Source organism: Nilaparvata lugens, unplaced genomic scaffold (genome assembly GCF_014356525.2).
Source record: "Nilaparvata lugens isolate BPH unplaced genomic scaffold, ASM1435652v1 scaffold4419, whole genome shotgun sequence".
In the NCBI taxonomy this organism is placed as follows: domain Eukaryota; kingdom Metazoa; phylum Arthropoda; class Insecta; order Hemiptera; family Delphacidae; genus Nilaparvata; species Nilaparvata lugens.
Window position 1 is genome coordinate 13,534 of NW_024090647.1, and position 13,879 is coordinate 27,412.

The following is a 13,879-nucleotide window of genomic DNA, read 5'->3' on the forward strand; positions in this document are numbered from 1 at the left end:
CAAGTGCAATATTGAAGTTTATGTCTTGTGTTGAGTCCAGTCTAAATTTGAGAATGATCAGATGAGCGGATTGTTCAAACTTGGCCTGAGTTCTGTGAAGCAAGTGAATTAGTAGTATTGAGGAAGCAGTTTTTTGTCTAATTTGGCTGATTTGCATTTTTAATTAGGAAAGCAGTTCAAGTTGGCACTCAGTGTAGTGTCAACCTATGCAATGCAATATGTTCAAATTAAAGTTGAAATAATTTTCAATTTAGATGAAGAATTAAAGATATTTATATATGATGAAGAATAAATCATAATATTGAATTAAAATTACTATGTCGAGGCTACTCAGTCACTGAAGAGTATCTGGTCTGTGAGAGAGAACAGGGAACAGCAGCTCCAATTGGAAAATGGTACTCATCAGTTATCAGTTTCAGTTTTAAGATGAAGGGTATTCAAGACTCTGTCTCAGTTGTACTGTACGATGAAGAATTTTAGAAAATACAAATATTTGATGACGAATTTAAGAAATTTTTTGACCCCATAGGATTAGAAAATTCCCAAATTTGAAACTTGATTCAGGATAATCAGAATAACATACCTGAGGATAACAGGACAATAAATTTGTAAAGTTGATATATAGATAAAGAGTCTACGATGTATTCAGTTCCATGATAGCCTAACAATCATGTCATGATGTCGATCGGATCATCCATGCCTTTTGTCCCTCAGGGACTTTGAGGGAAGAAACTGAGGTTGGCTGGAATATGTAGTGAGGGAAGCGGTAGACATTTTCGGCATGGCTTTTTTATCGGAGGGTGAGAAAGACAATTTAAACTGCGTATAAACTTTTATTTAATGTTTATTACGCAGCCGTAGGTCGGCATCAAAAAGCAATATCAGGGATTCACTTGGAATGGTGTGAGCGCGCGTGCGGAAGTCTCAAAAGGGGGGTCAAAGTGGGAGGGGTGGGGGGCTTCATACATACAGACCCTGCGCACAGCTACCCTAATTTAAGTCAGCTCAAGCGGGGATTTCTCCCACACCATCAGCTCTTTCGTTCATTCGTCTTTTCTCTCTCCCACTAACTCTTTCTCTCTTTTTTCTCTCTTTCTCTCTCTTCCCGGGGGGAATAGGGGAACAAAACATATGGGGGACCACCAGGAGGGAGACAGTTAAAAATGGACCCCGGTCTAGTTCTTAGCCGACTTCGTTCTCTCATTCTGTCACCAGACTTACTATGCTGTCACTCACTACTTTTGCAAATCTCATCAATTTTCCTCTTCAATTTTCCTTCCTTTTTCTTTTCAATCTTCTGTCTATTGAAAAGTTTAGAAGCGATAGATGGATTCGATTCAGATGAATTATATCGATGATCGAAGGAATAGAAATAGATTGGTCGACATTGTCTCGTTGTGTGATGGAGTGGATCTTCCAGCTTATGTAGAAATATCCATCCGCCAATAGAATTATTGGAGAGACGTGTTTTATTGAGAAGCGTCTCCTTGGATTTCTAATTCATCGGTGTGTTTTGTTTGTTAAATCATAACTGAAAATTAATCACTTCTTTGATTATTGTACTCAACATATAAATTTTGAAACATAAAATTTGAAATAACAATAAGTTAGTTTCAACTTATAAACTATTGGAATTCATTCATTAATTCATGCATACGATAAGTATATCATCAAAATTATTGGGGGAGAAAAATAAGCTAGTCTTGTGCTATTCCTCTCCCAAATTTAGAAAGGGTTACAAATAGTCCGAAATAGGTTAAGTCTTGTAGTTCTTCACTACACAAAATTTCAGTCCTTAAATATGTTCACAAAGTAGATTTTCAAATTTAGATGCTTCAAAGCCAAAAATTTAACAGATAATTCACATTATTATCACTCAATAGAGATTAACGAATCGCATTATTAGTGAATGATGAAAGAGATATTGAACAATACTGCAGCAAATGATGAAATTGTAAATTTGGAGAAGATGTTTCAAAATCGAAAAATAGGAGTGATTCAAATATTAATTATCAGATAAATGAAGTGTTAGACATTAGCTTGATTTCTATTTTCAGCTGGAAGGATTTTGATATTGTTTGAGACCAGGTTGAATAACTAATATGGTATGGTATCACAGTCGAAAGATAATATGATATTTGAAACGCATTCCCACCCAAAACCCATTTGAGCATGTGCTCATATGAGAATCATTCTTGGGTGGAGTGATTGAATGATTGATTTTTAAAAGTCATTATCATTGTTGATAGTCTGCGGTCGATGTCTTTGTTGATACGAGTAACCTTTATTTTTTGAAATGACACCAAATTACTCCTCTTATTCTCCACGCTGGTCATGTAGGATATTGACTGTGGAACTGTGATCTTAGAGGTAATCTTGAGAAGTATATGTCACGGAGTAAAACATACCAGTGTTACTTCTTCTGTGATTTTTGTGTAATCTTCTACAGAGGTCCTATTAACTGTAATCGTTGACTGTGAGAAAATCAACCATCCACACATTTATTAAGGTTATTGAAATGAAATATTGTTGAATGCTGTTGCAGGTATGGTTCCAGAACCGTCGCGCCAAGTGGAAGAAGCGCAAGAAGACGACGAACGTGTTCCGAACGGGTCACGGAGGGTCGCTGCTGCCCTCACACGGCCTGCCCCCCTTTGGGGTGGGGGTCGACGGCCTCTGCCCCACGGCCAGCATGTTCGCCTCGGCTGCTGCTGCCGACACGCGGTGGCACGGCGTCACCTCCATGACCACTGGTCAGTCTATCAGACAATCAGACTATAGATGAACCACTTAATAGTGCTCAAGTGTTAAGCCGTGTCCACATCGAACAAATGTTCGACATACATGTTCGGCAAGCATGTTTGTTGAGAAGCTCAGGGACAAACATTTCAAAAAGTTTGGACAATCATTGTTTGTCAAACAAAAAATTACTGCTTTTCTAAACATTTCCAGTGCTGACAGCTGTAAAACAGCAGTAAAACATGAAACCTGATGTTCTCCTCACTTACAAACATTTTGTTTGGTGACGCGTCCACACTGGCCCATTGGCAAACTTTGTTTGTCAAACATAAGTTTGCCCAAACTATTTCAACAAGCATGTTTGTCGAACATTTGTTCAGTGTGGACACGGCTTAAGAGTGGACATCACTGTCCAAACTTCGCCTCGTCAACTAATGAAAAAATTGTACTATTCAAACTATTCTATTAATCGAACACTATGTCCAGCATGAGATGATGAAATTCAATAATAAGAATTTCGAAGCTGAAAGTCTACTGTCTGGAAGGAAAGGCATCTTCGTTTCTGGAAGGAGCACGTTGAGACAATGTCCGCTGCAAACCCTGTTATACAGGCCAAAAGGAAAGAGGGATGTCGGAAGACCATTAGAGAGATGGCAATTTATTTTTTCTTATCAAAACAATTATTAATTAACGCTTTATAGATAAATGAACTGTGAGTCGGAACAGGCAAATATGCCTATTTCTGAAGAAGGAGAGAAAGAAGAAGAAGAAGAAGAAGAAGAAGAAGAAGAAGAAGAAGAAGAAGAAGAGAAGAAGAAGAATTGACAAAAATCCACATAACTGAGAAAATTTTTTAGCCTACATTGTGAATTTTACTTTATCGAATAGAACTTTGTATTATTTCAGTTCCATGGTTTCGTGTTAAAACTAGTAAAAATGAGTAAGTTTTGATATGATTTCAGTAAGTAAGTTTGGATAGGAAACCATGTTCCAGTAATTATCCAGAACTAACAATCGAAGCTTTAACACAAAAAAGAGTCCTGTAATTCAAAGCGCGTAATATAGTGGATTTGATCAATTTAACTCATAAGGGAATTGATTCTAAAAAAAAATTATGAAACACCGTCAGTAGGCGACTATAGTAATGATCATGAGCACCTACCTAACAGTATGTTATAAGTAGAAATAAGATGCATTCAAATAAATTGCAAACATAATTGTCTTCTTTGAAAGAGTGTTTTGAAGGAGAAAAGAATTTTTGAAAATTGAGTTATTAAAACAGTTAATATATGATAAAATGGTCTATCCAATATAATACGGTAGTCATATTTTTAATTTTTGAAAATCATTGGGAAAGAATTTCATTATTATTGAATTAATTTGAAAAAAATTAAAAACTAGACATAATGAAAGCGGAGGGTTATTAATAGAATACTATTACAGTATTAATAAGTTCTTAGGATAGAGAATTAATGTATTATACCGTATAATCACAGTTGCAGTACATGAAGACCATAAAAACCCGTAAGTAGTGAGTGATGTGGAGGCCAATTTCAGATCTATCCATGAAAACGTTCATTGTAAGATTCTTCTTATTTATAGTGATAATATTTATATCTTTTTATGATTTTTTTCGTAAGTTTTGCAACTTAATAAAGTAGCTTCTCGCATCCCCTCCACATCATCGCTCCTTATCTCTCAAGTCATCCTCTCGCAAACCTCTGTATTCCATCTCTTTGGCCATTCATATTTTCCTTGGCCAACCCCGCTTGTGTTGCTGGTTTGGAATCCATTCAAAGACTCTCAATGGTATTCTCTCCGAATGTATTCAGCATAGATGGCCATAATATTTTACCTGGTTCTTACCAATGCTACATAATTTATTTCTTCTTATTACCTTATTCCTTACTCTACTTTATAGTGATAGGCCTGCGCATCTTCTCCAATACATCATTTCCACGGCAAGCAATTTTGTAGAAAGTCTTTGATTCATGATTCACACGTTAATATTGGCTCCATCGTAGTCTGATAAATGTTTTATTTCGTCTTTTTCGTTAGTCTTTCATCCAACAGAATTGGATGCAGTGCTTTCATAATGGAGTGATCCGTGGTCTAGTGGATAGAGTGCTTGCGTAGCAGCATAGAGATCCCGGGTTCGAACCCTCTCACAATGTTTTTCCTTTTCCTATTTTCCTTCAAATATCTTCATTGTTTCTACCATCTCATTTATTGTAACGTCCAAGTACAGATAATGCTTGACCATCTACATCTTCATATCTCCTAATTCTGTATGTATATCTTGCCCCATGCCTCCAATATCCAAATATTGTAATTTGTTTTTTCATGGTCACTTCAAGCCTCCACTCCTGAAAATCCTTTATAAGCTTGTTTATCATATCCTGATGGTCTTCTGCTATTACCACATCACCATCTACAAACAGAATCGCACTATAATATTGGCCTGTTTCCTGTTGTATTCCCATGAGGCTACATTTTCTGATTCACTGTCTTGAAACACTACCTACTAAGGTAAATTTCAAATAGGGTTGGTAATAGATTATTGATAGGATTGATGATTTCAAATAGAGTTGATAATTAAATTTCAAATAGGGTTGTTGGTAATCCAGTTCTTGATTATAATTTCTTATCACTATGATTAGTGATTATTGAGTGATTGTTGTTGCAGGTTTGTCGCAGCTGTCGCAGAGCGGCGTGTCGATGAGTGGATTCGCCAGCCACGGCCACCAGAGCTCAGTGCTGCCAACCATTGCCACCTCAATGGCCAGCAACGGATCCACTGTCTACCAGGCGCACTACGGCCTCAACTCGTTAGGTTGGTACCATCAATCATCCATTACTCTATAGGTAGAAGTCTGGGTGTTATCCCATCACCTGGTCAACCCGACTGGATGTCACCTCTAGACCCGGTTCTTGAAGTGAACGGCTGACGCCGACAACTTGTCAACTCTCTGAGGAGGTGATGACCAGGTGACGCAAGCGAGCAAGGAGACACTAAGTCGTGCACGGCAACGACAGGATGTCACCTGCGATTCCAGTAGATGCCATGCAAACGAACTGACAAGACTAACTTTTCAATTCAATCTCAGAGAGGTAGGCCCACTTGACTAGGTGTCCACCCGTCTACTTGGCGTCCACTTCACGACCCTCCTCACACACAGACTCGTTCTAGGTGAGGAGTACTATTCTTTCAAATTATTGTAAAGTATAAATTTCAAATGCTTGTAACAAGTTGCTTTTTGAGAATATTAACTTTCTCATTCATTCATTTCGTGTTACTTATTGGAGATTATTAAAAGAAAAAACATCTAATTATAGTTGTATACACAACTATATTTATAGCTGTATACACAACAGTAAGAGACGAATATTTTTATTCAATCTCAGAGTCTGAAAGGCCTTGATTGACTTTCTTTCAATCCCACTGCAGTATAAGGTATCCCTATAATGGCCTAAAAGTGAGTGAATGAGTCAGTCAGTAAAGAAATTTATGAGTAGATTTGGGCATTTTACATGCAGCCGTTGATGGGTGCCAATGTACCGGAGGTGACTATCAGACAGAATGACCAGGTGACGCGAGCGAGCGAGTTGATACTCTGTCGTGTATGGCTCCGACAAGATAGCACCTGCGATTCCAGTAGATGACATGCTGACGGGATGACTAGGTGACGGGAGCGATATATTTTCACGAGTGCTGACGCCTGTGGCCAAAATGCTGAGGTGACAAGTGGACCGGGTGGACACCCAGTCGCATACCCCTTTTTATCTGTGCCCCAGTTCAAAGCAGTAAGAACAAAGCCATCTTTAAAACAAATAAGGAGAAGAACTGGGAGAAGAGAAGAAGAATAAGAAGGAGGACAAGAAGAAGAACACGATGAAGAAGCAGGTGAAGGAGAAGAAGAGGAATATAAAAAATCAAAGTTATCTCTATAAACTGAGTATAGTCATCTCGAGAAGCCAAAATTTTATAATTTATTGAGCAATTGAGAAAACAGTGTTGAAATATAGATAGAGAGAATAGAGGAGTGGTTATTTTTATTTTTTTAGTTTATTTTCCCAGTTTGTAATTCTAGAATTGAAGCAGTATTTATTGTACTCCATTACATTAAAGTTTGTAGAGTCTGCTAGTGTGATTCGAAATTAATTTCCAATTTCGAAACAAACTTAACTTTGCTCTCTACACAAGCTATCAAAAATGAAGTACTCAAATCCAGAGCAATGTTGGCAAATTATACTTTAATGACATTCAGCGGGTTCTCACTTGTGATGGAAGTTTGACACTTTTGACTTGAAGTTGACAGAAATGTAAGTAGATTGGTGTGTATGATAATCATTGTCAACGTTTCTTGACTGTGAGAACTATTTCGGGGATTTGAAATTTGAATCTGATGCTGAATTCATTATAGAATCAGATTTTCTGCTCAATCTTGAACAATCACAATATTCACCAGATGAGAAAAATGTTTCAGTTAGTTACATAGGTATTGTAGTCCAGTCAATATACACATAAAAAGGGGGTGTGCTTGCAATTTATATTGTAGTTCTGATTTTTCAATATAGCCTATTATTTGAGTACATAAGAGAAGTCCAAAACCAATTTCTTCATGAAAAATTTCCTTGTGCTAGATACAGAGTGGCCCAAAAACCTCGTATTTTCGGCTCGTTTTCCAGTTTTCAGCTATTTCTGCCAAATCTCGTAATCGGACAGAATCTACTCTACTACTCTCGCCTAAATCTACTCTCGCCTTTTTTCTAGAATATTAAATTCTGAATAGAATGAGATCTTCCGGAACTCTCTATCTCCAATGAGTACTGAGTTATGGTTTTTCAAAAATGAGTGGGATTTGAGGAGAAAATCAATTTTGGATGAATTTTACATTTTGATCAACAATATCCTCCGATTTTTACCATTTAGATGAATAATTCAAAATCCCTCTGGGCGTATTTTTGTGCTCTACAATCTGAGATCAGGTAAAGCGCTCTATCTCATATAGATTTCCATGTACACCTGACAACAATGCTCCTTGTATTGTGAAAAACACCAACTTTTCAGCTTCGACCATCATCACCAACTACATAGTCTTCACATTGATATTTCGTACAACGAAATAAGTTCATGAGATTATGTTCTATGAGAATCACCCGTTAGATGCACTTATATATATATAATAGGATTTTACAGTGATTCACCGTCTTCCTTCTTTTAGTCGAGACCTCCATCTTTGCCTATCCTCCCATTCACCATCCCTTAAATTCCTGGCCTCCATAGCCTCATCCACCTCATTTCTCCATGATCTTTAGGTCTTCCTCTTTTCCTTCGCCCAATTGGACTCCATTCAGTACTTAGATATCAGATCAGTATAGATGCACTTCATTTCAGTATTTCCTAGTGGAGAGGCGCGCTTAAGGACACCTCAAGGATCAAAATTTCAAACACTTATAACTTCTGACACAATGCTCAGATTTCATCGCACTTCATTCTTTTCGGCTCGTCAAGGCGGTCCAAAATCATGTATCATGAGTCAAATTCGGTCGAAAAGTGGAAAATTTATTGTTGAGTGTACTAAAGCCCATATTCCAATACACAAAAAATGGCCAATTTCTATATTCAAAGAAATGTATCTCGGTAACCCTCATTATAAAAATAATTACTTGATCTTGAAATGTAAAATATAATCTCCTCTTTCATCTGATGTAAACGATTTATGTAAAAATATTTTCGTAGAGTGAGAATTGATTGTTGAAAAAAATCCGGAAATTGTAGATATTTTTATCATATTAACGGTTTTGGTAGTACTATGGTAGGGAAAAGTTATTCAAGATGGATTGTAGACAACTCAGCTCATAGAGGATGAATTTATCTACAATTTGGAATCAATCGAGAGTTTGTATGATGTATCAGACTCGTTTTAGAGACTCTTGATCAACAGTAAAATCACGGAAAAATGTAAAAACTGAAATCGCCATTTTTGAAATCTTCTGTAACTTTTGAATGGTATTGGAATTAAAAGTCTTATTCATTGGAGTGGGTAGAGGGGGACAATTTTCACATCCTCTTTTGGAGGCTTTGAATATAGAAATTGGCCATTTTTTGTGTAAATTGACAAAATTTGTGTAAATTCACGAGCTATTTTGAGAAAATGTTAATTAATAATTCGATAAAATTTATTGTTCTGATGGGGTTTCAATCAAATTTTCCTCTAGATTTTGCAACCACACTCTGGTGTTATTTATTTATTGTATAGAGTGAGCAATACAGTAGTCGGAAAAGAAAAAACAGGCTATTGCCCAAAACTTCTTCAATTTCAATTTTGTCTTGAATTGTCCAAATATTATGTAGGCTATGTCCATTTCAATTTATACACTATAAGGGCCGGTTTCCGAGCTCGGGATTTAGCTAAGTCCTAGACTTTAAACAGCTGGAGTCAGAAAATTGGTTTTCCAAAACGGGGCGTAGTCGCAGTCATTGTCATAGTCACGTTTGAATTAAATTTCGAAAAACTAGAAAATTAGTTTTGGAAAGCCAATTTTCTGACTCCAGCTGTTTAAAGTCTAGGTCTTAGCTAAATCCTGAGCTCGGAAACCGGCTCTAAATCATTAATCTGAAAAGGCTATACTAATCAGAATAAAACAAAAAATCTTAAATTTAGATAGTTTAATATTAAAACTTCCGTAAAAACATAAAACAAACTTTAAATTCACAAAATAATGGGATTCAGTTCCTGGTGCCCTCAAATATGTAAATTTTCAAATAAATAAAATAATTCTAGAAAAACACAAACATAACTTTTGAGAAAAAAAGGTGTTGATAGAAAATAAATGAAAAGTATAATAATTCTGGATTGAATATTGTTATTAGCATTGACACAATATGCTATATGACACACCTCAATTTTACATTGTTTAGCGGCATCATGAAATTGTTGATTAATTATTCTAAAATCATTGCTATATCATCCAGATCATACTCCTTATTTGCAATTTTTAATATGTTCATATTTATTAATAATTGTAATGTAGGCCTATTAAACAATAATAATGTTCAATAATCTATTACTCTAATCCAATAATAATATGCTCAACTATTATAATCTAAATTGGAAAAAGACATTGAAATCTAAAAAATAAAATAATATTATACCGTATATATTAATCTCATGCAATTCCATCAACTGAATGTTGATGCTTTATTTAGCAATGAATCTTATTCGTTTAAATTTGAATTTTTTCATGAATTGGACGAGTGTAGTACTTTGGGGTATGAGTCTGGTGTAGGCCCAAGGATGGTATGTACACTATTCTTGATGTAGGCCTACCTTTGCGGAATCGTAACGAGTTACAGGCTTCAATAAGAAAATAAAATTGGAAAAGTAAAACAATATGGCGGAAAAGTTCCACAAATGTATTCAACAAATAAATTTGATGTTATTTATGAGTAAACATAATGCATTCAACAAATTTTATCTGGAACATTTTTTTTAGATCCAGTTTTCTACGGTCATGACACTGGAGGAGGGGACACGCTCAACTGATTCGATCAGAAAGCCCAATTCACACCAATTGCGACATCTGCGGCAAGGCCGATTCACAGCTATTCCAGCGAGCCCAAACGAGCACATCATCAAATGCAGAGCGACTGTAACTCTGCCTCGGCCTCGGCCTATAGGGCAGTGACCCACACATGTAAATAAAATATTGTGATCTTGTTTTATGTGAACTGGTACTACTAATCTGAAACATAGAAGTTTATGCAAACCAAATGTGTTGACTTGATAGTTGTTACTTATCAGCTGAATGAATGAGGCTCAAGCTGGGTTGCACCAACCGAGATCAAATATTTTGGTCATACCTACTCAGCATCTCAGGAAAGAGATTGTTGCAGCTGCAACTCAGCATCATTGTTTAGTGATTAGCCTCTAGCCATCAAACCTTCAATATTGATATTTGATATTTTGATAACATCGATGGCAAAATTGTTATTCAGATAGCTGTTCTGTATATCATACCTATTCTAACCCTACAAGTAGGCCTACATATATTATTTCCTCTCCAAGTAAACACTTTTGTAATATAAACTAATTTTACTAGAGTATTGTTGTAGCCTACTGTTTTGTACTCAGTGAGCATAGCCCTCAAGCTTTGTGGAAAACATCCTGTAGCCTACAGATAAGGTAATTACACTCGAAAAGGAAAATATAAATTATTCCACTGAATTTTATTACAATAGTTATTCATATAAGATGGAAGTGCTCTGTTTTGCTGCCGATTGTCTAAATAGATTATTATTTGACGTTGCAAAAGCACCTTGATGTTGAAACATTACCATCATGACTTCAAGACTAGTAGCCTATATGTGGATAAATGAGTGAAAGGTCTGTCATGGATGTAATTATTCACACTTTTTTGTGTGAAAAATATAATTAATGATGCTAGCAATTGAAATCAGTTTTCACCAACTATCCACAAAACAAATTCTGGAATATTCATCTTCCGATCTGTGAGGGATTATGCAGGGGCTCCTCATGGTTTATCACACTTTGTATTAAGTATGTTTGTTCAAGTTACTATTGTGTAAAGGGGAGTTTACTACAAGTGATAACATACAGATATCAGTTTTCATGTAAGTACAATGATTCATTGTAAAATATAAGCGCTATGATACTCACGATATACACGAATGTGTGAAAGGGATATATTTGTCTATTATTTGGCTGCTCAGTTAACAATACGATTATTGCAGAGTTGTTGAAATACATTATTACAATTTCTTTCATGACCCTCTACTATTGAGTTTAAATAATATTCACTCTAAATCATCTACAAAGGGATATCATATATTCATAACCACTTGTTTTTATTGTTTTATGATTCATAGGCTATAGAAGCAAATATACCAAAAGGACGGTACTTAACTACTCGTCATTTTCGAAAAGTATGTGATTTCATAATTCAATTACACATCTTTGAACATATATTTTTATATTTTCTGTCATTTTTTAAACTGATAAATTTTTAGTACGGTGATGTGATATTGTGATTCGAAATTTTATTGATTTTATAATTTAAAATAGTCTCGTGCAATAATTATAGAAAAAAATGTGATCTAAATTTCTCACAAATAAACACTACATTATATATTGAATATTTCTCATGATGAATTGGAGTTAAGTTTATTTGGTTGATATCATCTAAAGATTTGACAAAATATATTTTCAGAATAAAATTTTTCTGAAATACAAACTAATATGATATATTATCAACTTCTGAAATTGGAAGGCTACCCACCCATTCTGGAAAAAATATAGTTAAAGTACATTAACATTCTGTACTCAATATTGTAATGGGGTATTTTAACTAGAATTTCACATTCAATAAACCTTGCAGTTCATTATTAATTTTTATCGATTGGCAATAATACGATCATCCATGAAACACTAATGTCAGTTCTGTTTATCATTTATATTGGAATTGGAAGTGAAATAATACTGTGATTGCTATTTGATTATGAATAATCTAATAATATTAATAATCCCTAATATTGATTATGAATCCATTACCACATTTATTTTTTCCTTGACAGTTGTAGGAGGAAAAGTGTAAACATTCAAGCTGGGGGCAGTTTCTAGCTCCCTTCATCTCTCATTATTCATTTTTTATCATTCCAGAACGCTGATTAAGAGGCATTCAATGTAGTCAGAGATGTTTTCAAAAAGTATAACTATTCATAGTGTTTCTAGAATTTAGGAAGAGAAAATGTAAATAAGAATAAAATTGTTTATAAATACTATAGCCGTATTAATTATTATTACAATATTATATGAGGATTTTGAAATTATTAGACATAGTGTTACAATGACTAGTGAATCGTAGAGTATAATGTTTGTCATAGATTTAAAAAGAAATATTGGATGTGAACTTCAAGCTGTGTTTGAATTGATAATAAATAAAACTGTTCTACTCATTACACACAACCATAGTAATTGACATCTAATTGATTTTTACCTTTTTACACATTATATATTAGTTTTAAAATATTTACTTATTTAGTTAACTGCTCGCATACATCTATGAACTGTGTATTGAGAGTTGTGTGATTGACATTTCCAATATTATTGAGAATAAATTCCACATTTTAGTGTACCTATTTTTATAATGGTTTAGGAAGTTTCAAAATGTTATGTAACGTTGCTTTCTAGCTTTCTCCACTAACTACTCTACACCAATTCCTCTGGATTTGAATTCCTTTCTCACCTCATTTGACTTATTGGAGTGATCATAATTTTTTGGTTCAATCTAATTTTTAAAATCGGTTATCAATGGTACCTTATATAATGGTAGTATATTTTGCAAGAAAGAATTATATCAGTACTGTATAGAATATTTTTCATTTCTCTGTTACACAAACATTGTTGTTTACTGAAAAACTACTGTTCCATGGAATAATAAATAGTTCAAGAATATTTTGAGTGTTTTGTGTAGATAAATGTTTGAAACTTTTGTGAAAAAGGCAAAATGTGAGGGATGTGCAATAAAATTTGCAGATAGATGTTGTTGCATTATTTGATCACCCTGTTATAAAAACTTCAATAAGTGTATATAGTGCCATTGACATTCTAGATTCTATACTACACAGTAGGCCTACTGTATGATAATGATATTGAATATTCGTGCGGTGATATTTTTCAATGATTTCCAGTAGCTAACATTGTATAGCCTGTCCATGAATAAAGTATGAGGCTATTTCAATTAAAACACAGGCTACAACACTGTATTAATCATGAATTTTATAGCTTAATAGAATTATTAGAAAAAATAATTGAAAAAATTTGAAAATTTCTTCCAAATTCTATATTCTTTAACTGAAATTCATGTTAAAATCTGCCAGCACTCTAGTACGTATTCGTTATTATAAAATAACGAATGAGAACCTAGAGCAAATGGTGTACTCTCATTGGTGAATAATTTGCAGTAGTCCAGTCAATAAAGGGCTACAGAAGGAAAAGCTTGGAAGGAAAGACAATATTTTACCCCGCAGCTCTATTCACGGTAGTAATAAGGAGGTGAACAAATATCAAAATCCCCCACTCCTATCCACTGTGCTAAGGGCAATTTCCGCTGTACA

The 13,879-nt window shown here is 34.7% G+C and overlaps 1 protein-coding gene across 1 annotated transcript; it reads left to right on the plus strand.

The window, feature by feature from the left end:
- Positions 1 to 2,545: 2,545 nt before the first annotated feature.
- Positions 2,546 to 13,303, plus strand: LOC120355714 (homeobox protein orthopedia-like; the record flags this gene model as incomplete). The annotated part of the gene is made up of 3 exons (XM_039444365.1): positions 2,546 to 2,753; positions 5,426 to 5,572; positions 10,240 to 13,303. Coding segments are annotated over 3 exons (405 nt in total), but the record flags the coding sequence as incomplete, so codon positions are not given.
- Between the last annotated feature and the right edge of the window lie 576 nt (positions 13,304 to 13,879).